This window comes from Mytilus edulis, chromosome 3 (genome assembly GCF_963676685.1).
Source record: "Mytilus edulis chromosome 3, xbMytEdul2.2, whole genome shotgun sequence".
NCBI lineage: Eukaryota > Metazoa > Mollusca > Bivalvia > Mytilida > Mytilidae > Mytilus > Mytilus edulis.
The window spans coordinates 61253072-61278820 of NC_092346.1; the positions used below are offsets into that span (position 1 = coordinate 61253072).

Here is a 25749-nt window from a genome sequence, read left to right on the forward strand (position 1 = left end):
TTAGTTGTCTTTCTTTGTTATGATACATTTTTTGTTGTTATGTATGTCAAATATGTCCCAGAAGCATGTATTTCCAATGGTATTGGATTGGGACCAAAGTTTCATAGTCTCATGACATTTGATTCTGACATACCTTCAAAAGTAAATACCTGTAATAACTGCTTTCCATTTTACTGATATGCATCAACATGTTATGCAGACTGCACAGTTAATTAACAAGGTCCTTCAAAATAGCCTTTGTTACCAAAATTTTACTTTTTAACAGCAATATATAGCCTAAAACAGTTAAAACCAATGCTCCAGGGTCATGATGATGGCATGAACATGAACTTTAAAAAAATATATAATCATCAACAACTAAAATGTTGGCCAAACCTGGAAACCTTCATTGTTTATTAAGTAGTGTACACTTCTATTAAGTAATGACAATTTTGACCAAACACTGTTTATATTTTCCAGTTTGATGAGCTAGAAAGTAAGGGAATTTTCTTACCAAACCAGCACAGTTTACTGGACAGAATGAAGGAGATGGAAGAGCTAAACAAGGTAAGTAACTGTGGGAAAGCAGTTTTAATCATGGGAAAGTTAAAAGTCTGTACTATTAAAATTATTAGATTGTGTTTTCTTGACTATATCTGCTAAAGTTCTGGCATTTTGATATTTGAGAAACAATTTGTTAAGTTAACAATCTGAATCTTTAATAAGAATCTCATTTGGTAATGTTGTATGAAGTGTAACTTCTAAGGCTTAAGAACTTCTCAATAAAAGTAGTCTGGGTTTAAAAAGAATGCTTAGATTTATTGGATTGTTATATAGAATTTGAAAGACAAATTTGTACATTAAGCCAGTCTAAAAGTGTAAAATCCATGCAGAATGTTCAGTTAAGAGAATTAGCATATGATTTCTGACTTGTCTTTATTTCTAATATAGGTAACAAAGTCATTGTCCAATAGTTCACAGGGAGTCAAAAATATACTTAACAACACAATTTTAGCAATTATATAAACCTAAGAAATAAACTGCATACTAATTATTTTTGAATAAGTGCAATTATGTCCAATAATATTCTCATGGTTTTTTTTTAATTTTCTAGGATTTAAAGGACAGAAATGATGAGCTAACAGCTGAAATGGAAAGTGTAAAACATCTACTACCCAGCAGGAAATCAAAAGCATCTCATGATTGGACATCAAAGATACCAGTTAAGGATGGAACATATCTGTCTGATTATATAAGGACAAAGAGAGGAAGTGCTAGGTCTAGTGTTTCAGGTAGGTCAGACAGGAACCCAGTCAATCACTTTAGAAAGAAACTTCTAAAGGGCCAATCACATTCAATTATTTGTAGATATGAAAACTATCAAAAAGAATGATGATTTAATATTGTCGATAAGACAAAAAGAAAACAGACATCTTGTACTGGAATTCATCAAAAAAAGTCAAATCTAAATTATAATGCTTTTAAAAAATTCTTCATAACGTTTGAATAAAATTGAGAATGGAAATTGGGAATGTGTCAAAGAAACAACAACCTGACCATAAGACAACAGCAGAAGGTCACCAACAGGTCTTCAATGCAGGGAGAAATTCCCGCACCCGGAGGCATCCTTCAGCTGGCCCCTAAACAAATATATATACTAGTTCAGTGATAATGAACCCCATACGAAACTCCAAATTGTACACAAGAAACTAAAATTTAAAATAATACAAGACTTACAAAGGCCAGAGGCTCCTGACTTGGGACAGGCCCAAAAATGCGGTTTGGTTAACAAAAATCTCCATAAAGATTGAGGCTTATGAATATGTCTTGTTTTACTCCATAGATTTTTCTGATGATGAGAGTGTGACTGGTATCCCATGTCATCCTGGACGTGTCAGAAGACGACTTCCCACAGCTCCTGATGATGATGATGCCAGCAGTAAGTACAGTTAGGTCTAATACCAGCCTCTGTAAAAAAAATACTGACAGGATCCCTATACAAATGCCCTTTATAAAGCAGTCATTGCTTAGTACAAGCACCTTGTGACGCTTTTTAGTGTTCGTTAAACTCACTCCGCAATAAGGTTCACATAATGACTCAGATATTAAATCTGTAGAAAACCTGATAACTATATATCTGGCAGTTTAAGTTATTATAAAGTAAAAATATCAATGTGCAATCATGTAACCAAAAAATTGTTTGTTTATCTTCCCAACATAGAAGCCAATAAAATTTGGTTTAATTATTTTTCAGGTGTGTGTAGTAGTATGCAGAATGACAGAGACTATATTGATGTACTGAAGAGAGAGTTATATGATACTAGACTTAACTTTGATAGAGAGAAGAAAGAAATAGATCAAGCTTATAAAATGGAAATTACAAAGATAGAAGAAAAACAAGATCAGGAAAAAGCAGATTTATTAAAGAAAGTAAAAAATGATCAGGTAAATTAACATAAATTCATTCAGTAATCTGTAACTGGATATTGATGATAGTGATATTTGAGAAAAATACTGTCATAGGGTGAATTATCCATAGATAGCAATTTTTATTTGACTATAATTTTATTTAATTTTATTATGGTCTCTAACTGAAAATAATTTAAGGTAGATAGAAATATAATATTTAAGTTATATATAAAAAAAGTGACACACCAGTGGGAAATTGCTTATTTAGTGTTATAGAGCTTCATTGGAATAGCAACAATTTATAAGCTCAGTAGAGATAAATGAAAATATTTTCTTTACCACTATAGGAGAAGATGAAACAAGAAATTAACAAGAAAATGTTAGACCAGTTAGCTGAGCATCAAAAAGAATTACAAACAGAATATGTAAATGAGAAACAAGACTTGATCCAGAAATATGAGTCACAGATCAATCTACTAAAGCAGCAGTTTAAAGAAGAAAAAGACAGGTAGAGGAGGAAACTTTTATCATGTCTTATTGTTCTAGTTTTAATACGCCCATTTACAGGAAGTAATATTCATATTGCAGTCATGGATTTCCTTTGAATTGATTTCTTGAATTTTAAACAAAAAAGTAATTATTCACACCTTCAGGACTTTATTTATATCCATTGAAGTGAGTTTTTGCTATTAAAGTTGTTTTTAGGCCAAGATGACATTTGTCTTTTATCATTCAAATGGTTAACAATTTTTTTTCTAAAAATTATGTCAACAATAATGATAACATTTTTGTCTCTTTATTATTGTTTGTTGTTCAAAGTTTGGTATCAGGAAAATGTATTCTTACAGGGAATACAGATATATTTGAGGTTAATACCTGTAAACTTTAATCCCTTTAATTCCTCTTTAATTGGATAGAAAAGAACTGAATGTAGGATAACAGCTTAATAAGTCCAATTACAATTTATTTTTATAAGGTATTACATGTGTTACATTTTTCAAAGCTTTGTTTGTATGTCATTTAACAGTATTGAATCAAGATATCAGGCAGAACTAGATGGTCATGTGAACAAAGTGAAGTCTGAGTACCAAAAAGACAAGTCAGAACTGGAGACGTACCTGACAGGACCTACCTCAGCCTTCCAGAGAATGCAGCAGGAGAACTCTGAACTCAAGGAACAGGTGAACTTCATGAAGGAGGAGATGGAATGTCATCAACAGGAGATGAACGAGGAGCTGGAAACAGCCCTCGCCAATACAGAGACAGCACTCAGACAGCTTGAGAAAGAGAAAGTAGAACTCAATATACAGCTCAATTCTCAGAGAGAAGAATATGAACAAAAATTAAAAGAGGAGAAGTCGAGTCTTGAGGAAAGGTTTGAACAGAAACTGAGAAAAACAGAAAAAGATCATATGAGAATACTAGAAGAGGTAAATTGATATTAGGAGTTTGAATGAATGTATTACATGTATAAGCAAAGTTATCTAACAATGAACTTTGGTTGAAGAATAACTACCAAGATATAACTGTAAATAAGAAGAGAGAATAATTAAATTATAAGGAACTAAAAAATCTTTTCTATGGTGCATCTTAACCAGTTAAAGTGAATACTTGTTTGAGACTTCATTTCATATTATACTCTATAATGCTACAAAGGTATTCTTTTATATTTCAGAAGCTAGAAGAACAAAAAACTTACTTGGATAAATCTCACAAAAAGCTGAAAGACCAACTTTGTAAGTTTTCATTTTACCTTAATGAGGAACACTCAAAGATTTGCGTGTCTCAGTTGTATTAAGACATATAATTGTCTCTTGCTAGTACTTGTAACTTCTTCTTCTTCTTCTGGAAGTCCACCCTATCTGCAGGGTCACCGCATTTAAAAATTTTGTTTATTTTTAAAATTGCGTTGTTTAAAATTTTATCTACTGGTTAAAATTTAAAATAATATTAACAGTTAGAATAGGATAAAACTAAAAATTAGTTAAAACAGGAACTTGTATGTACACTATACATTTAAAATTATAAAATGGATAAAAGTAATCTTATCAGTTGTTTATATTCTCTTCAGTAGCAACGGAAAGTGAAAGGAACTACTAATCTGTACTAATAATTGGTTAAATTTATGGACTAGTATGGTTTCTTGATAAATTTAAATATATGTAGTTAAAAGGTAAAATGGTAAGGGATATGAATAAAACAAGAGACTTGTAAAAATTAGTTTTAAGTAAAACAGTAGAGTTTGTCAATAGAATTTGGGTCTATAAGATTATTTACAGGGGTAATTAATACATATGCTCTAGTTATGGTTTAACTATGAATTACTTAGTATTAATTAAGTATATAGACAAAGTAGTATAATACTTGTTATATGTTACATTCCCACGACTGACAGCCACTTGTAGTTTAAGCTCAGAACTCAACTGATTGTTCATTTGTTTTCTAAAAGTTGGGTTCTTTTAGCATGCAATGCATAGATCCAGTCTTTGCAGATTCGTTCTAAGTCTCTCTGCTGAGGCACAGTTATAAGGTCGTTCCTAGAACAGTCAACCAACAATTCTAGAAGATCCTCATCAGAATCAATTATACTGCAATAGTGGATATGATTATCCTCTAGTAGGGATTTTAGTCTATCTTGATGGATTTTTCTCACACAATTCAGACTTTCACAGTTGATTAGGAAATGTTTATAATCCTCAGGTCCTACCATGCACAATTTGCATTCTGCAGATTTTGTTCCGTCAAATCGGTTGGTAATACTTTGGGTTTTGTAAGTTCCTGTAAGTATCCTGGATTTTATTATCCCTTTGCTGACATCTCTTTTATTATCTCTGACACTGCTCCAACAGAAGTTTGGTTTTTTAAAGTTCCAGTTGTTTACTTCCATATATTTGAGTGTTGATTTGCTTCTAGCAGATTCGGTCCATTTGTTTTTCCAGGTTTTGTCTATAACTTCATGAGTCAATCGTTTCCAATTTTTCTCAGGATTTAGTATAATCTCATGTGCGGATGGAAGATCATAAGATTTGAGAGTTCTGTCCACATTTATATACCAACTATTTGATTTATCATCTTTTGTAGCTAGCTGTCTAATTCCAATTTTACACTCAATTGAGTTGGGATCTTTTGATATTCTTAGAAATAGGGAAATGACAGCTTTATGTACGAGTTGCTCAATAGATTCGGCTCCGAGTAAGATATAGATAGCAGCATCTGCAGTTCTTTGTGGTAAGGATAGAATTTGTTTAAAAGTTTTTTTCTGAAAAGCTTCTAATTTTTGTATATCGGTTTTAGTAATGTTGAGAATTTCAATTCCATAGAGCATTCTTGGTATAACATAAGTCCGCCATAGTTTATACGATAATAGTGGATTTATACCATTTATTCCATGTAATCCAGCTCCTAATAGGGAATACATTGTAGCTCTTGCAACAGAAATTCTATTCTCTACATTTGGATTATTTTTTTCTTGTCTTTCAATTCCTAAATGTTTAATGTTTTGCTTTTCGTCTATTTTTTCATTAAAAAGTTGAAGATTTATATCTTTATTCTTCTTGTTAATCATTAGAATTTCAGTCTTTTTGCTGTTTATCTTTACCCGATCGTTTTTGGTACAGTTTTCAATGATGTGTAGTTGGGTTGAGGCATCATGTTCTGAGCCAGCACATAGCATTATGTCATCTGCGCACGTTGGGCAACCCACATAATTGGTTCCAATTTTAATTCCTATGTTTGTGGATTCAAGAGTATCGAGGATATTCTTATTATAGGCCTTGTAAAAATTGGCAGAGAGAATTCCACCTTGTTTGACTCCCTGCTCATTCACAAATGTTTCCGAGATATATCCTTGAGATTTAACTTGTGTAGTTGTTTTGTTATATAGTTCCTTAATTAGTAACCATGTAGCTCCATTAATTCCTTGATGATATAATTTCCAGAATAGGTGTATATGGTCTACCACGTCAAATGCTTTTTCTGCATCCAGAGTTATTAGAATGAGACACTCGTTTTTATCTTTGGCTTCGTTAATTGCTTCAGAGATGAGAAGAGCAATATTAATAGATGATGCACCTTTAGTGAAACCTTTCTGAAGCTTGTTTTGATGTTTATTTAGTGTACCCTCGATTCTAGCTCTAATACAAAGCTCCAAAATCTTACAAATGATGGAAATGACTGTGATGCCTCTATAGTTGGATGGTATAGTAGGGTCTTTGTCCTTTTTGTGGACAGGGGTCAGCAGACCTTTTTTGATGACTTCAGGAACATGCTTTGTATAGAATATATTGTTAATTAAGGTAACTAGGAATTCAGTCAACTCTGTTCCACCATAAATTAGATGTTCTGCAGTTAAACCTTCTACATCCCCAGCCTTTTTTCTTTTTAATATTGAAATACGCTTGGTGATTTCTGTTGAGGTAACAGGTTGAATTGTTATTTCTTGGTTTTCACAGATGTTGATAATGGTTTCCATGTCTAGCTTGACAAGATTATCATGACCAATGTTGAAGTTAGGATTTGAATTGGTTTTGGCTAATTTTTCAAAGTGATCTTTGAAGACGTTATTTATCTCGTTTGGAGTTGATGCTTCTTTTTCTTCAGTTCTAAGGGTGTGCGTGAACTGAGAAGAAGAAGACCGTTGAGTTTTAATAAGTCGAAAAAATAGATCCTTGTCCCTATCTGAAGCCATCATAATTTCTTCATGTAGTTTAATTCTTTTGTCAGCCGTTTGTTGCCTTTGTATTGATCTGACTGAACGTTTCGTCTCTAGTCTCTTCAAGTTGTAGATATTATTTTTCGAAGGAGGTGAACCAACCTTTTTCCACAGATAAAATGCCTTTTTTGACAGACCCACAGCTTTAGCAAGTTGTGGAGACCAGCTGATCTTCTTTTTTCTACTAAATTTGGATTTCCTACGGGGATAGCTCAAATTTAAAGCGTTAGTAAGACCAGAAATTAGCTGGTTTGTAGCTTGTTCAATACCGTAAGGTGTTCTCATGTTCAGATACTTTCTATCTTTTAGTTCCTCCTTCAAATTTTGTTCATAACTTGTTTTGTCAACCTTTTCCCAATTAATCTTAGTCACAATATCTCCATTCAGTTGTTTTTGAGCGGTCCGTAATCTAACAGAAAATTCAGCGGAGACGGGATAATGGTCTGATGTGTTGTGGCCTTCTCTTAAGATTTTCACCTGCATATATTCAGTTGACTCGTCATCATTCTCTCTAGATTTTGTTAGAATGTAGTCTATCTGTGATTTTGAATCACCTTGATGGTATGTATGGTCTATAGGGTAGTTAGATGGTAGCTCTATTTGATTTTCCTTACAGAAGTTTTTAAACAGTTCATCTTGAGTGTCCTTGTATTGTCTATGGAATGAAGCATTAAAATCGCCGGCGATAATAATTGAATGAGTTCTTTGATATTTTAGTAGTAATTCTTTTAAGATGTCCAAAGCTGCTCTATAAGCATCATGACCTTTGTCGGTACCTCTTGAGGGGAGATATACATTTATAAGACATATTGGGTCTTTTGTGGTTGAAATTTCGATAGCCTGGATTCTGTTATCTCCATCAGGAAGTTGAGAAAACATAGTTGACATGGATTTTCTATACAAAATTGCAATACCTCCATGGCCTCTTGGTCTACTGATTGGAGATAAGGGTTCATTATCATCAATTTGTCTCGAGAAAGTTATAAAATCTGAATGATGTTGTTTCAATAATTCTTTTTCATAATTAAAAAGCCAATGTTCTTGTATCAGTACAATATCATGTTTATCAAGAATTTCATCAAAGTAGTTTTTATTGGAATTAAAGCCTTTAATGTTGAAAGAGACAATTCGGAGCGGACTTGATTTTCCTAAGGTTATATCATTCTTGTCACAGGGGCTGCTATGTCTGGGTCCAGGAGGAATGTTTGACCTTTGTCTAAAAAAGGATTGTATATGTGTTGAACATTCTTGTTTGGTGGCAATCCTACTGTGTCGGAACAATTTTCTGATATCATTGTCTCACTCCTTTGTTCAACAGCAAAACAGTTTTTACTATTTGAGTTTGAGGAATTTAATATGGTATTGGGATCCGGATTTTCAGGGTATGGTTTTGGTGAATCTCTAGGAGGACCACTTTGTGAAGGAACATTCAGGTTTGCTTTCATTCCATTTTCTTTTCTGACAGCAAAACTGTTTTTACTATCTCCTGTAGAACTGTTACTAATTAAGACATTAGGAGCATAAGAATAAGAATTTGAGATATGCTCTGGTACATTTTTATCAGTAGATGTGTTTATCTGTACCTTTCCTTGAGTAGATGACATGTGGTGAATTTGAGAATGAAGATGAGTAGATGGAGTGACAGCAAAACTGTTTTTACTATCTCCTGATGAACTGTTACTTATGTCATTAGAAACACAAGATTTTGTAATAAGCTCTGGTACAATTTTATTACTAGATGTGTTTATCTGTACCTTTCCTTGAGTAGAGGACAAGTGGTGAGTTTGAGAATGAGGATGAATTGATGGAGTGACAGCAATACTGTTATTACTATCCAAGGGAGATAATTGTGTTGCAACTGCAGCTCTATGATATATCATTTGTGGATGCTGGGCTTGCATATGACTATTTGGTATGTTTTGTGACGGTACCATTTGAGTTCTGCTTGGTTGTCTAAACATATAAGGTGGTGGAGCTGGAACTGTCTGGTTGAATAAGGGATGAACTGGTTGTTGTAACCAATGGTTTTGCACTGAAGTTGGAGAAGGTTGAACAACATGTTGAGAGTGTATTGTATGTACAGGGCCTTGTTGGTTCATATGTGCTGTGGCTTGCAGGTTGACTAGGTTTTGACTTTGTTGTCTAAGTGTGAAGAATTGATTTTCAAGGTGTTGAAGTCTCAAATTTGACATTTCCCGCTCAAGGTCTCTGATTCTATTATCCACTTGTGAACAGTGACAATTAGAACAGTTAGCACTGATTGATGATGGAGTCTGTCTATAACTATGAAGGTCAGGTCCATTTTGGTGGTAATCATTTTGACCGAGCTGAGTCAGTTTCATGTTCCTGATTAAGTTATTATTATCTAGTATGGTGTTCTCTAGAGCGGCAATATGTGCTTCTGCTACGGCGAGTTTGGATTTTAAATCATCTTGCTTCAGTGTCTTTTGTTTCTTTGGTCCAGTTTGTTTAGGTTGTTTTATTGAGTTATTATCTGTCTGCAAAATTGGAGAAGAGTTGTTTCTAAGAGCTCCTATATTAGTTGATTGTTGTTGAGCAGTATGAACTTGTTTTCCTGTATGGTCTTGTTGCATGTCCTTAGAGTTCCCACAATAAGGGTCTGATTTTGGAGATTTTTCAAGATTTCTGTTTATCTGAACTGTTTTCACCAAAGTATCTGGGGAGCATGAGGAACCAGTAAATTGAACCATGTTTCCGGGATCTGTTTCTATTTCTGAGATGGATAGGTCATTTATTAACGAATTACACTGTGTGCATTTGAATTGTTCCAATTCATCAATACTCATAGATTTGTATTGATCAGAAGTTATGTTTTGACATTGAAAATGGAATTTTTCTTCACAAGTGATACACATGATAAATTCGAAGTCGATTATGTTCTCAGAGCAACTAGCACAGTTTTTGTGAGATTGGGTAGAATCTGTTGCTACTATTGTCTCAATTGATGTCAAATTTTGAGTTCTGTTTAAATTGGTCAGGAGAGGATCATTTTCATCTCTACTGGATGTAGGTACGATTGCAGAATGGGAAGAAATGTTATCTGATTGTATCCAATTGGTAGAGTCCTGATCAGACAAGAAAGATTGACATGAATCTTGTATGGCTGTGTTCATATTGTTTAAAAATTCTACAGATGGTAATGTACTTAAAATTTCATGTAGGTCATTTTTAATAAAGTCCTTAATCTCTCTACCATTTGCTTCAACAGAGAATGCAGTTTTGTATAAATTGATTCTGTAAACTTGTCTCCTACCAACCTTATCATTTGTGATTGGTTTAATACTGAGTGATTCTTCCACTATGAGATTGTTTTTGTCCCTTTTGAAATGAGATATAGCTGTTAATCTACTTGATTTTTCATAGTAAGCAAGAGTATGTTTGTGAAACATCAGAAACGCAGCAGGAGAGAATTTCATAACAAGGGTTCCTCTTTTGACATACTATATAAAAATAAAGAGATATGTATGTGGTATGATTGTCAATGAGACAACTATCCACCATAGATCAAATGAGGTGAATGTAAGCATTTATAGGCAACTGTACAGCCTTCAACAATGAGAAAAACCCATATTTTATAGTCAACTCTTAAAGGCCCCGACTGAAAAGATATGAAACAATTCAATTGAGAAAACTAACAGCCTAATTTAAACAATTAGTATATTATGATATTATCAATTTATATAAGGAATCACAAATTGAATATTTTAGGTAATGCGTATGAGTCAGAACATGAACATGTGGTTCAGCGATATGAAAGTGATATTAAAATACTGAAACAAACAATTGAGGGATTACAGAATAAAACAGATGAAGAAAGGGAGATAATCGGCAGGAGGTTTGAGGAGGATAGAGAAATAATGCAAGAAGAGATTGCCAGAGAAATTAGACAGGAATTAGAGGTAAACTGATCAGAAATATTTGATATAAAGATTGTAATTCAAATCCGTCAATTTTGTAGATACCACTTTGCATCTGTTTTTGAAAATGCTTAAAGTTGATCACTATAAATTTCAATTAAGCCTTAATTTTGTTATCAGAATAGAGGATTTACAACAACTGCCAACTGTTTGGTTTTTTAAGTTTTGGATTTATTTGTTTAAATTTGGATGTTTCCTAACACATTGTGTTTTATCCACCAGTAAATTCTACCAGCATATAATTATTTTCATACAATATTAGAGGTTGTGTTGAATAAAAATTGTCTATTAATCAGAGGCATAAAAAGTAAAACACTCTTGTTCTGAAGTACTGCAGATTCATTTAGTTTTTGTGGGTTCCAGTTTTTATGGATTGATGAAAAATTTAAAGGACTAGGGGCTATAAGGGCCATTTTTGGCCCCACCCCCAAATTCCATTTAATTTGTCATGTTGTAAGTCTATACCATAGACCTTCTGAAAATAATCGAATTTTGGGTCTAGCTGGTTTATTCTGTTGCCTAGCAACCACTAAAATGGCGGAGTTAAACTCATCAAATATGATTATTATACAGCTTAAATATATCTATATTTGAAATTGAACCTGTTTAGCATGCAGTGAACTTTACACTTGTACACTATTTAAATACTACATAATTAATTGCACATTTTTGCCAATTCACTGTTGTTTCTCCCTAGCAACATATCTGTGCCCATGGCAACCGCGATTTGTTTTCTATTTACAAGATTTAATTTTAAATATATTGAAACAGAAAGGCAATTTAAGGTGTAAATTGTAAAAAGAAACAAACTCCAAGGTAAATACTAAGGGGGAAAGCAATATTGAAACACCAACAAACAAAACAAAATACCGGGTATTGCTGATATATACAAATTGTGCATCTGATGCTGGGTGGGGTCTCACTTATCAGCGACAAGAAGAATAATATAAAGACAAGACACATTTAGCGCTTAGAAATCTTAATACTGATTATCTTCAAAAAATAGATACAGACACATGCCTTAGAGGGTGTTTTCAAAAGTCAGTGTATTTCCATGACAGTAGTTATGTTTCCAGAAGGGGTTGGGGTTGAAGGGGGGCACTTCTATTTACACCTTTTTAAGCTTGAATAAGTGAAAAGTTGAGAAAACTATCAGATATATATGATATAACTTTTTTTCCTACGCAATTTATGAAAAGGTATATATTTTTAAAATGTTAAACTGGGTGAGGTGACAAAACAGCGGCACCCCTATACATTAAGTATTGAAGTACCCCCCCCCCCCTTCCAACCCCACCCCCTCTAGACTTATGTAAAGGATCGTTAGGGTTGACTTTTCCAAATTCATCTTATTTTTATTATCTATTTCAGTCGTCCAGACTTATTACCGTTACATTCTATAGAATTACAAAACAAAAAAATTGTATTAACCATTTTGAAACCTATAATAAGTTTATCTTGTGAATCCCCTGGTTCACATGATAATTCACACACAGGGATATACCTATCTGGGATAGTTGTACCTTTTAGGGTATTTGTTAACAACGAATAGTGCAATAAACTGATTAATTATTAAAAAAAAAACCAAAAAAAAAAAAAAAAATGGAACATGCTACTATATCAAATAAATCTGTATTCTTAGATTTTTTCTATATTCATTACATATATATATATATATTATTTGTTTTATTGTAGTTTTTGTCAATGTGATTAGTTTACTCAGTTTCGCCTTCACTAATCTTAGCGTCGTATGACTTGGTCTTTGATCATCATGACAATATTCATTATATATTCGTCAAAATTATTGAAAACAAGAATGTGTCTTTATTACATGGATGCCCAAATCGCAAGACTAACAATGGCCAGGAAATCCTAGGTTAGGACAGGCCCAAAAAATCGGCAGATTTAAACATGGTTTTTTTGCGAAGTCAAACCCCATCTCCCTTTACCTCTAGGCAAAGTAGGAAAAAATTAAACACTCAATACACACAGTAAAATTTACTTCAAAAAAAGTCTGAGTCTAATGTCAGATTCATCTACCTTGACCGAACACTTAAACCTGAAGCGAGACACAAGGACAATCAGACGAACAGACGCATAGACCAGAAAACATAATGCCCACAAATAGGGCTTAACAACAAAGCCGGGTCACATTTTAAAATTTACACTTCATTTTTACGCATGATTATAAAACTATTCAAAACCTAACCTTTAAAAAGGTAACAGACATGTAGTATGCTTACAGACTTCAGGCTCTATTTTCTATGCATGGAAATGAATTATCCATATATATATATATATATACATTTGCAAATTTACAGATCTTACATTGTTGGGTTGATGTTTAGACGAGTTGTATATACATAATGTGCATAGCCATGTATAACCATCACTGCTGGTGATCCAATGAATAAATCAGTTGTAGAGTTGTCACAGGCTCAGATGTACTTATATAATAATATATGATTACATGTTTATACGGATATATGGATAGTCTACCTTATGCTGTTTCCGTTTTTTTACCATAAAATTTTATAGAACTTGTTCTCTATGCACATTACCCACAAAGACACATTCAATTGGAACATAGGTAGTTTCATTTCGAAATAAATCTCTTGTTTCTCGCCAATTATTGACATTTAAGTAAAATACCCCCCCCCCCCCCCCCCCCCCCTTTTCGTTACATAAATCATGGATCTGACCCTAATATCAGAGAGGGAAGATTGCCCTATTCAAACAACAAATTTTGAATTTATAATTAGCAAAAACATCAGAAATGTACAGATTTTGTTATATTGATGGTCTATCTAAAATTTCATAATTAAAACAATTGTCCTCAAAATTGTTATTGACTCCCTTACACATGAAGTCTATTGCTGTCTGATTTTTTAAAGAAATTTAACTAGATAAACTTACGGAAATATAATTAGGAATACACTTTACATTCATAAACAAAAAAAATAAGTTTCTATAGGTATAAGAATGTATAAACTAAACTTTGTCAGATGAAAAGGTCCAATTTGGACGGCAAATTTCAGCTTTTTATTGCTCCGCTTGGCTATGAAAAATATAAAATAAACTATCGCACCAACCTTGCACCAAAAAGATTTTTTATCCGAAGTTTGATATGTATGAACTTGTCAAAATGTTAAAATTTCTAATTGGTGCAAGCATGGTGCGGTGGTCAAAATTTAGAAAAACCATCAAATTTTCGGTATTTTTGCTTATTTTCCCAATTATGACGTCATTTGCACCTACCATTGTGACGTCATTGAACCTTTTTTAATTAAATAAAAACATTTTTTTTAAATCATTTACTCATATTCTAATAATTTATGGAGAAAAATCTGCTCTGTTAGAATTTTCATTATCTTGTAAATCTGGGGCCATTTTAGGCCATTAAAGCCCCTACTCCTTTATGAATATTTGATTTTGTGGTGTTGCTAAAATCTAAACAAGTCTAGAATAATGTCACTTTGATGAACTCTTAAATGTGTGTTATACCTATTCCTTAAAAACCCACAAAAGTTGGTATCCAACGAAAAAATAAGGAATCAACAGTAAAAAAAAAAAAATACATTAAAAAATTGATTTTTTTGTTTTGACTGATATTTCAGGAGGAAATAATAGGTCAGATGGAACAGGTAAAGGAAGCATTTGATGAGGAGAGGAGTAAACTACAGCAGCAGTCTGAGATGTACCAGAATGAGTTAGAGGATGCACAGCGAGAGATAGACAAAAATAGAATCAATCGTAAAAAGACAGACGAAATGGCCAAAACTATTACCAGTCTGCAAAGGGAGAAAAAACTGGTATGTTATTTTACATTATATTGAAATGATTAACTGGCAACTTCAAAAAATGTTTGCCTTAAAAAAAAAAGGCTTTTCTGAATCATTCAAATATCAGAAACCTCCAATACTCATGTTTGAGATTTTGAATGTTTGTAATGGATTTGATAAATATTTTAAAAAAACAAACATGTAGTTTTATTTTTTGAATTTCAACAGCATGTATATAGAATTTAAAGAAAAATATATTGTATGATTTGTTGTTTCCATGGACCTGTATTATAGATTGTAATAAACATTTTCAACTCAGCTGATTTAAATTGAGGCAATGTTATATTAACAACATAACTAAATCTAAACTTAAAGATTTAAACCAAATTTATTTCTGATTCTAATAACATAACTCTCTTTATTCCAGGCTGATAAAACAATTGAAGATTTACAGTCCACTCTAAATACAACTAAGATGGCAATGGAGAGGAGGATAGGAGAAATAAAGGTAGAAAAAGATGGTGCAATATCAGCTGTTAAAACAGAGTTTGTACAGTCAGCTAAACAATCAGGCAAAGATAAGGTAAGATAATGTATAAATTCAAAGAATATAATCAAATCAATATGTAAATTAGCTAACAAAGTACTTGAACTAGTGGTACCAGTTTTTATCGATTCAATATCATTGTTTTTAGTTTTTTGGATTTTTTTTTTGTGATTTTATATTTTGTGAACAAATAAATGGAAAAAAAATATTTGCTTTTCCATTTTTACTTTTCTTTTGTTTGACCTCAAAACCTTCAAATATAACAATACATTAACTGTGAACTAATATAATTTATATGGTAGATGTTTAAGTTTGTGGTATCATGAGTTATCTCCCATTAAATCTTTACTCTGTTTTGTCCTAAATGGTCTCTTTAAAAAAAATACATTATGCAAATCATATTATAGAATAAGTTATAGTTGTATAGTAGATAGCATTTTATCTGACTTCATTCATATTTCTTATCTTGTATTGATTTACAGGCTGCTTATGAGGAGGAAATTAATATGTTAAAGAAAAATTTGACAGACTTAGAAAAAGAAAACAGAAAAATGCTAGAATTACAAGTGAGTTTTTTTTAATTAAAGATAATCATAACTAGAGAAGTCATCTCTTGGGGACTGAAAGCTTTTTGAAAATGTTAAATAAAAATTGATAACACTGGATTACTTTTCAACTTTGGAATCACATAATATAGTCAATGCTTATTTATATTTCATGGTTGTATTTTGAAAATTCTTTTTCATTCTATTTCAGACTTCACTGGAAGACATGGAAAAGAAATGTAACCAACAACAGGACTTTATACATAACCTGCAAGGCCAATTAGATGCCTATAAAACTAAAATCATCCCTCCACATGCACAGGTAGGTCTATGTTGTGTCAATGTGTATTTGATGTTTTGCATGTTTAAGTCTGTTGTTTTACTGCATGGGAACTTGCACTTAAAATGAACCAAAAAATCTACCATTCCAAAATATTCTCTGATCTGTAATAATTGCTGATGAACATAAAGTTATAAACAGTTGATTCAATATGCAGACAAGAAACATTCATATATTTACTTGTTAGTCATTTAACTTAATTTAAGTAAGTAAGTAAGTAAAACTTTATTTGGAGTCGGCATATTGACAAACAATACAAACATAAGCTCTAATGAGCTTTTCACCGAATATAAAAAGATACGCAATAACAAATAAAACAAGGCATGCAGCATGCAGTAAATAATAAAAAGAAGCGCCTAAAATTAACTCTAAGCAAATAGCATATACATTTATCTTGCAAAATACCAAAACATATATATGAAGCACTAAATTTTTTAAAAATTTGCAGTTTAAAAATTATTTAAAAAAAAAAATTTGATTTATAAAGTAAAAATTTCAAATCTTTCAAATTTTAAAATGTAAAAAACAAAATTTCAGTATGTAAAATCAATATGTTTGTTCTGGTTTTTTTTTTACATGACCACCATTTATTTTGTTTTACCCCCATGTTGTGTATCTCTTCTTTATGTTGAAACCTTTTAGTAAATATGTTATAAAATGTCAACACAGATAATATTTTTCTAAGATTCCCTTTCTGTCACCTAATGAAATATATTTGTGGTGATGGTTATCTGATTTGACCTATTTTTTTGTTGTCTTTTACAGTATATTTATTATAGAATCATTTTCACAACAGCATGGACTACGGCAATACTTATGCTGGTCAAAATTCTAAATCATTTACCTTTAACTAGTTTGTCATCGACTATCGATAGCAGTGAATATCACTCAATCTGTCAGAGGCTTTCCAATGGGTATTTAAATAGAATAAAATAGTAAAGTACATGCAGGTGCACGAGAAGAAGAAAAAAGAAAGTTTAAGTATTTAACATTTAGTTATTCATATTACTTGATTTAGGCATTAAGAATATTTGGCGACCCCACAGTTTAAATGTCTATTAGACGCACGATATGACAAGTGTGTGTTACAGACGAACATTCAGCTAATCTGACACAGTCAATTGATATGATAACTGAGACCGTCAAGAAATTTTCTTGTCCATGCTGTTTTGAAAATGATTCTATTTCTATAATTATTAAACTGAAAATAGTTTATTGTAAGAAATAATTTACTTACCAGGGCATCACAATTTAAACCACAGATATATTTTATTTTTGATCTAAATAGATTTTTATGTTTTCATGTATTTTTACTAGCTGGCAAATAAGTAGGGGTCAACTTAGATTGTATTCTTACAAAAAAGAAAAAGCAGCAGATTTGATGCAGTAATGTCATGTACATATAATGACACTTCAAAATTGACCTTTCTGTATTCAACCAAAAATCACATTTTTACTTATGTTTATTTTATTTATTTATTTTTTTATTTTATTTTTTTGGGGGGGGGGGGAGGTGATATAAACTGCCACCTTACCTAAAAAGATATTTTACTCTCAACAACAATTTTGTAAAAGACATTGTGGCACAAAAAATCTGAGACTTTTTGGTTTGAAAAAGAGTACTCTGCCATTGTTAAATCATTACATAAAAACTCAACATTAAGTGCCCTAGTTTTTCAACAGCTAGTACAATTCATGAAAACATAAGATCTAATTGTGAACTATTAACATGTTTATGTGTAGTTAAAAGCACTGTTTTATGTTTTGTTTGCACATGTTGTTTTGCACAGAGTATAATCGATGAATTGGTAGAACAAAGAGAACAATTACAAGATTCCTTGAATTCTGCACATCAAAAATTAACTGATGTTGACCATAAAATTGAGAACCTTACTAAATTACAGGTAAAATTTGATAGGAATATTAATACCTATATGGCTGGGGTTAAGAGTGGATAGGGTTTGAAATTGAAGGGAAATAAACAGGAAACAAATTCTTAAGTTAAGGAAAGAGCACAAAGTGCAACTGTTGCAAAGTAAAAAACTGGTGATATAGTTTAATTTTTAACTTTTGTATAAAGATTAAACATTTGGAGGAAAGAAAGGTACCGAACACTGTTTACAGGAAATAAGTGTCTCCCCCAGACCCCTGATTTAAGTTTATGATAGTGGCTCCTCTCCCTTGATTATGGTCTAATCCCCCTCCCCCCTAGGTTATGGACTCTTATCTGAGAAAATTATACATAGTTTACATGTTAAAATTTGTGTTTAGGTCAGTTTAAAGATAAGTAAATAATATTTGGAACGCAGTTGTTTTACAGCTCTGGAATTTCTCATTTTCATGAAAATTATTTGGCTGTACCCTCTTAGTAATAGTCTATTGACATTAAAACTTTTGCTTGGTTTACATGTTTAAAGTTGGGATTAGTTCAATTTAAGTGGAACTTCTAGTTGGTGAGTCAATGATATTTGGTATGCAGCTTTATTAGCATTCACACATCTCATATTTATTGAAAAATGCCCCCACCCATCACCATGGTTTATTAACATTGAAGATCATTGAATGTGTAACAGTGCTGCATAGTTTACATGTTAAAATTTTTACATTGTAATTTCAACAGTTTATTTTATTAAGTGCAGTGTAAAATATCCAGAGTTTTCAAAAAACGTTACGTTTAAATTAACAGAAGTAAAATCCAAATGGGGTTTGTCAAATTATAACCTTGATGGAAAGGAAATTGAAAATGTTGTATCATATTACATTATACAATCCTAATGCATTTGAATAGATTATGAAATTTTACTGTAGTTATATGGTTATTTTTAAAATATTTTTTTGCTCAAAATTTTTCCTTGTTTTTCAGGATTTTATCTAAAACTTTATTGTAATGTAACAAGCGGTTAATAGATTCAAGGAAGTTTAAATTTTTTAATTTTCAGGAAAATATTTCTTGGTTCTAAATATATTGCCGGGTACACCTTAAGAAAAGTCCTTAAAGGTTATTTATTTATAGCAGACAGAAATATTAAGGGCTATCCCATTAGAGTTGGGCTATATATAAAGCATATACATTGTTATCTAATGTACTTGTAGAAGAAATACAATCACAATGTGGAGAAAAACAACAATAATACTGAGGCTCCTGAAGATGATCAGCCTGAAGGTCTTCAAAAAGAGAAGGTTAGTAGATGATTTCAGAAACATGTTGATACAAATGATGGGAAACTTTTTTTTTAAACAACCAGAACAATACATATTTAACATTCAAAGTCAAATTTTTTATACGACTGCAAAACATTTTGCTGTATATACAGATGTCATAGTTTTCATCTAAAGACACATTTGGTTTCTGGACAATAACTTTAGTTAAAGTGTATAGATATCTATGAAATTTAATCATACAGTTCAATACCACAAAAGGAAGGTTGGTGTTGTTTTTGGGGATGATGTAGCCAACCGTTTAGGAATTAGGGGCCAAAAAGGGCTTATTCCATACTTTTCATTAGTTTATCGGTCTACAATTATAAAGCTGCTGTCATGTTATTGTGCATCTGCTGTAGCCATTTGTTGTTTTAAATAATTCTGCCATGGTAAGTTATTATGACATTTAGTTGATGTTATTTTGATACGATACATGACCTATTTGTATTGATATGATCTAATTATATCCTATGACATTTATGTTGAATTCAAATATGTATTGATGTGGTATATTTGAGTCCTACAAAATATATTGAAAGTGGAATGAAATAAACTAAAATTAACACTGTCACTCTTTAACCAACAAGCTATTTATTTAAATATGAAACTTTGTCTTTGTAGGAAATTTTGATGGCACTAAAATTAGAGCGAGACAGATTAGAGACAGAGCTTGAGAATGTCAGTACTAAGGTTTGAATTATTATCACATCATTTGGACAGTAGAAATTATTACTGTAGTGTGCAACCATAGAGTAGATTAATGCATGGATTGCATAAATATATAATCATATTTGAAAAAAATAGACAATTACATATTTTTGTTTCAAAGGCGCTCAAACTGTTAAGAAGCTTTTTAAAAACAATTATCATAAAATAAGATTGAACAATAGAATAAGAAAAATTGATTTATTCATTTAATTTCTGTTGTGTGTAGTATTATAACATGATTTTATATGTTTTCAGCTTGTAAAAGCAAACAATGATCTAGCCCAGAACCAAACACAACATGCAGAAGAGATGAAGAAGTACCATGTCAGTAATGGTATAGATATAGATAACTTTACACGACTACAGATAGATCTGGTTGACCAACAAAGACAACTCAGGGAGTTACAGGAATTTATTGAAGCTAAAGAGAATGAAAAGAATAAAAAGTTCAAAGGTAATTTATGACCAAAATTAAAGTTGTGCAGGTTTAAAAAGATAGTGTAAGAGTTTAAGAGAGTATGAATTAACTGAATGACTGTTAATACAAAAAAATGATTTTTCCAAGTTTTGGAAAAGAAGGTATAGAAAAAGCTGTTGACTGTTTAGACTGTTTGTGAAACATGATTAACTTTGATACAAAGTACCTAAAAAAATTTGATTAAGTCTCTCAATTGGAATTCTAACTAGTACAAACATGGACACATCCATATGATTTTTTATTTCTTTCTTATTATTTCATTCTTTCTTGTTGAAAAATATGTTTATGAAAGAACTTTTCTATAAATATATTTAAAATATAATTTTAAAAAACAAATGAAGCTATTAGATATCATCAATCTTTTCATTAAATTTTTGATTTGAATTAATTTATAAAACAATTTTTTTTATAGTGAGAGAAGAAGAGATGAAGAAAGCCATTAAGGAACTAGAGGAAGATAAGAACTCATTACAGAGGAAATTAAGACTAACACAACAGATGCTGGATGAACAGATTGAGAAAATTAAAAATCATGTAAATAATTATACTAAATATGTATGTTCCGAACCATTTGAGTAAGACCATATGGGTATATACTTATATGGTCCAACCATACGTGTACAGTAATTACCACTCTGTTACACGTTTTCTTTAATACTTAGCTCTTCATATGGTATGACCTTTCTAGTTGTCGTATCATATAGGGAATTTTATTATAATATTATATTAATAAGATTAACCAAATAAAAAACAAGCAGTTTCACATAGATAATTTTACTTGCAAGTCAAAACTATAATAAACACATTTTATACCGATGGTCATAGCAATGCGTCAACTTGGAAAGATAACTTCCAAAAATTTCTTAAAGAACTGTTACAAAAGAAGTCACTGACAAGGAACACCATTTGTTTAAGTTGTCTAGTGAATATGGTGTACTGCAGACATATTATGATATTTGAGATCTAGAGCTTTTTATAAACACTGTGGACACATCAGAATGGCCAACCTCAGTATCACTGCACGCAGCTGCTAAGAGGGCTAACTTTTCATTAAAAGGCAAAAGGTGTAACTGAAAGAATCATGTAAAACCAAGATGTATGAATGCAAATAAGCTCTATGCCTACATGCAAGAATACAAATTAGCGAGGAAAACTAACTATAACATCCATATCTAATTTTTATTTTGAATTATAAAATTAATACATTTTTATGCAACAATCATTGTTTTTTTAGATAAGTTTATTGTATTATTGGAATATTTGTTATACACATTTGAAAAAAAATAACCATATGGTCTAAATAATCATAAGGTCCTTCCCGTTAATAACCAAACGAGAATAATACTCATATTGTCGACCATACACATACAGTTGGACCCTATTAGTATACTTGTTTGGTCATGAGCATACACGTATGGTCCAAATACTCATATGGTCTGGAACAAATATATTCTATTTTCAATACCAATATTTTATTTCTTTTCCATTAAGTCTTTTGTTTTAGACAAAATATGTAAAAAAAAAATACTGAACAAATAGGAATAGCAATTCTTTATAAAAAAAACAACTGATTTAATCATTTTTTTCACTGAAATTTCAACAGACATCATGGAGAGAAAAAAGGAAAAGATATATAGTAGAAAAAATTATAAAAAAAAGAAATTTGAAATAATTACGATTTTAGTTCTGCTTGTGTCCTTGAAGTTTTACATATGTATTTTCTTATTTCACTATTTCTTAGAAGATTGTTATGTTCACAATAAAAGGGAAAAGTTTTATTGATAAATACATTTTGTTATATTTTTAGTATGGTGATTGTGAAAAGAGAAATGTGTTAGTTGTTGATTTATATAAAGAGAACTCAGAACTCATGGAAGCTTTGTGTGTCATGGAAGAGAGGAAGAAAGATGCTGTCAGTCGATGTTACAGAATGGAAGACCAATGTCGAGCTTTGAAAATGATGCTTAAAAAAGTATATCATGTCGCTGTGACGTGAGAAATGACGATAACTGTCATGCTTTACCCACCAGTATTTAAGGCAGCAGTTATACTCATTTTATGGTGCTAATCTCAGAGCCATGATTCTGAGATCAAAATACTTATAGTGCCTTGCAGATGAGTGCTGTTATTAATAAAACAAGTAGTCAGAAAATAGTATTTTCCCACTAAGTTAATGGATGGTATACTGCATTTGCCATGTTTGTTCCTCCGTCCATTCATCTTTCCATCTGAAACTTTAATTGCATAGTCCTTTGCCTCTGCAGTATGGAATGATATAATATTTGATCTGGAACATTAAAATGATGAGTTTTACTGTGTCAAAGATTTTTCAGATCTGTCAGGAAATTATGTATATCCATATTTTGAATTTCAACGATTCCTTTTGAGGATGGACCTTTTTGTCAATATTTAATTGCAAGTTGGAGAGTACTTTGCATGACATTATGCATTGCACTTTGTTTGTCATAAAATGACATTTTGTAATAGTGCTACCTCTGAACTTAAATTATTTTGAATATTTAAAACAAGTGTTATTATTTATCTTCTGTGATTTTAAAAAATGTTGTTAGTTAATGAAATGTTATATTGTAAAGAGAATATTTATGTTATAAGATCATTCATTAAAGTCATTAATATTGAATGTAATAAAAATGATATGGAATAATCTTCCTCTACTCCTGAGAGTTATGAGTGTATGGGAAAGATTGTTATTTTAATATGTAGAGATCAAGCTGATTCATATTTTATATTTGAATACTGAAACTTTTCTACATATAAAATTGCAAAATATGATTTAAATGTGTTCATGTTTTTAATTATGCCTACATGTTTATTTAATGCCTAAAGTAAATGGAGGTGATTTTGACCCTAAAAATGTGTTTATAATCAGAGTATATCTTGAACTGAATTTTAAGGTGCGTATTGTTATGCGTTTACTTTTCTACATTGGCTAGAGGTATAGGGGGAGGGTTGAGATCTCACAAACATGTTTAACCCCGCTGCATTTTTGCGCCTGTCCCAAGTCAGGAGCCTCTGGCCTTTGTTGGTCTTGTATTATTTTAATTTTAGTTTCTTGTGTACAATTTGGAAATTAGTATGGCGTTCATCATCACTGAACTAGTATGTATTTGTTTAGGGGCCAGTTGAAGGATGCCTCCGGGTGTGGGAATTTCTCGCTACATTGAAGACCTGTTGGTGACCTTCTGCTGCTGGTTTTTTCTATGGTCGGGTTGTTGTCTCTTTGGCACATTCCCCATTTCCATTCTCAATTTTATAGTACTTTTTGTATTATGAAATTGCCTTTTCTATGAAAACACCCTTTTTGTCATGCCTTGACAAAGTCAAAAAGAGAAGCTTTTCAGTGGCAGCATCGCCAGGGATGTCATCAATTTGTTAAAATTTGTGGTATGGTCAGTTTAAGAGAACCACTTATAATAAGTCATGATATAGGATGTGCAGTTGTATAAGCGTTGTGACTACTCATTTCAAGGAGATGATTTTGCCCTGCCAACTCAGTAATGATCTATGATTTAGAAAGTTTTGCCTAGTTTACATGCTAAAGTTTTGTGTTTAAGTCAGTTTCAAGGGAAGCCAATTATGAAACTAACTTCAGTAATATTTGGTGTGCCATTGTATCAGCATTGGCATAAATTATTTGGCCTTTAACCTCAGTTTGAATATTTTGCATAGATATCTTTTTAGGTATTGTTTTTTTTAATTTCAACATTTGCATTACACTTTCAAAATTACATACAGGTAAGCCAGGTCTCTGAATCAACAATTTGTGTGTTAAATCAGATACTTTCTTCAATTTAAAAAACAGTGATTTTCTTTTATACATGTCTTCTTTTTATTTGAATTTTGCTGGTAGCTCACCTGGTTTAGAGGGCCTAGTTAGCTTTTGTCATCACTAAGTCTTGATGTCCTTTGTCCATCTGTATATCTGCATAACCTGATTTTTAAATCTTCACCTCAAAGTTACAAGTATCAAATAAACTTAACATGTTTCAAGAAATGAGGTCATGGTGAGATAAACCAAACGAGAAATACATGTACACCTTACAATCATTCAATACAACAAATATAGTTGACCTATTTCATTTAGTTTCTAAGAAATAGACTTAACCAAGAAAACTAAACATTGACCAGTGAACCATGAAAATGAGGTCAAGGTCAGATAAACAATGCCAGACAAAATTTATCTATGCATTACACATAGTTTACCTAGTGCTTATAGTATCTAAGAAACAAACGTAACCATGAAAACTTAACATTGACCAATGAACCATGAAAATAAGGTCATGATCAGACAGACATACACACCTTACAATCCTTCCATACAACAAATATAGTTGACCTATTGTTTATAATTTAGGAAAAACAGAAAGAAAAAAAACCAGAAAAATTAACACTGAGCAATGAACCATGAAAATGAGGTCAAGGTGAAATAAAACCTATGAGACTGACATGTACATCAAAATATATTTCCAAACACCAAATATAGTTGACCTTTTGTATAAAGTATTAGAAAAAAAACACCAAAAATCTATGTACAAGGTATGAAGCATTCAAGTAGTTCTAGCTGCTAAAATATAAAACTTTAAAGAAGTTACCTAACGTCGCCACAGCCAGATCACTATCCCTATGTCCAGCTTTCTGCAAGCTTGACAACTGAATAACAATAATAAGACGAAACTTGGTACGATATATCATAAAGCTTTGACTTGTATATAGCTGAGATAAAATGAAAGAGATGTTTTATGGACAGACAGCGATAGGAGCTGACCTAGGAAAACTAGTATACCCTCTTCTTTGAAGAGGTGGTGTTAATACAAAATGGAAGTGATCAAGATGTGATTGTGACTGTAAACTTACCTTTCTCTCAATAGTATAAAGAAGATGTGGTATGATTGCCAATGAGACAACTGTACACAAGAGACCAAAATGACACAGACATTAACAACTATAGGTCACCGTACGGCCTTCAACAATGAGCAAAGCCCATTCTGCATAGTCAGCTATAAAAGGCCCCGATTAGACAAAATAAAACAATTCAAACGAGAAAACTAATGGCCTTATTTATATAAAAACAATGAACGTGTTCATTTCGC

The 25749-nt window shown here is 31.7% G+C and overlaps 1 protein-coding gene across 21 annotated transcripts in view; it reads left to right on the plus strand.

Moving 5' to 3' along the window:
- LOC139516980 (ninein-like protein) overlaps window positions 1-23431 on the plus strand; it is a 62270-nt gene extending 38839 nt beyond the window's left edge. For 18 of the 21 annotated variants that reach the window (XM_071307485.1, XM_071307475.1, XM_071307478.1 and 15 more), the window contains 18 exons: window positions 460-546; window positions 1094-1271; window positions 1823-1918; window positions 2234-2424; window positions 2736-2896; window positions 3416-3818; window positions 4064-4124; window positions 10829-11019; window positions 14655-14849; window positions 15247-15402; window positions 15849-15932; window positions 16123-16233; window positions 18042-18155; window positions 19345-19431; window positions 20074-20142; window positions 20416-20614; window positions 21051-21172; window positions 22446-23431. In XM_071307485.1, the coding sequence (XP_071163586.1) occupies window positions 460-546; window positions 1094-1271; window positions 1823-1918; window positions 2234-2424; window positions 2736-2896; window positions 3416-3818; window positions 4064-4124; window positions 10829-11019; window positions 14655-14849; window positions 15247-15402; window positions 15849-15932; window positions 16123-16233; window positions 18042-18155; window positions 19345-19431; window positions 20074-20142; window positions 20416-20614; window positions 21051-21172; window positions 22446-22634 (2694 nt within the window). In that variant the 3' untranslated portion in view covers window positions 22635-23431. The remainder of the gene's footprint in view (window positions 1-459; window positions 547-1093; window positions 1272-1822; window positions 1919-2233; window positions 2425-2735; window positions 2897-3415; window positions 3819-4063; window positions 4125-10828; window positions 11020-14654; window positions 14850-15246; window positions 15403-15848; window positions 15933-16122; window positions 16234-18041; window positions 18156-19344; window positions 19432-20073; window positions 20143-20415; window positions 20615-21050; window positions 21173-22445) is intronic. The other 3 variants (XM_071307489.1, XM_071307488.1, XM_071307487.1) reach the window with 1 other exon arrangement.
- Window positions 23432-25749: the final 2318 nt, after the last annotated feature.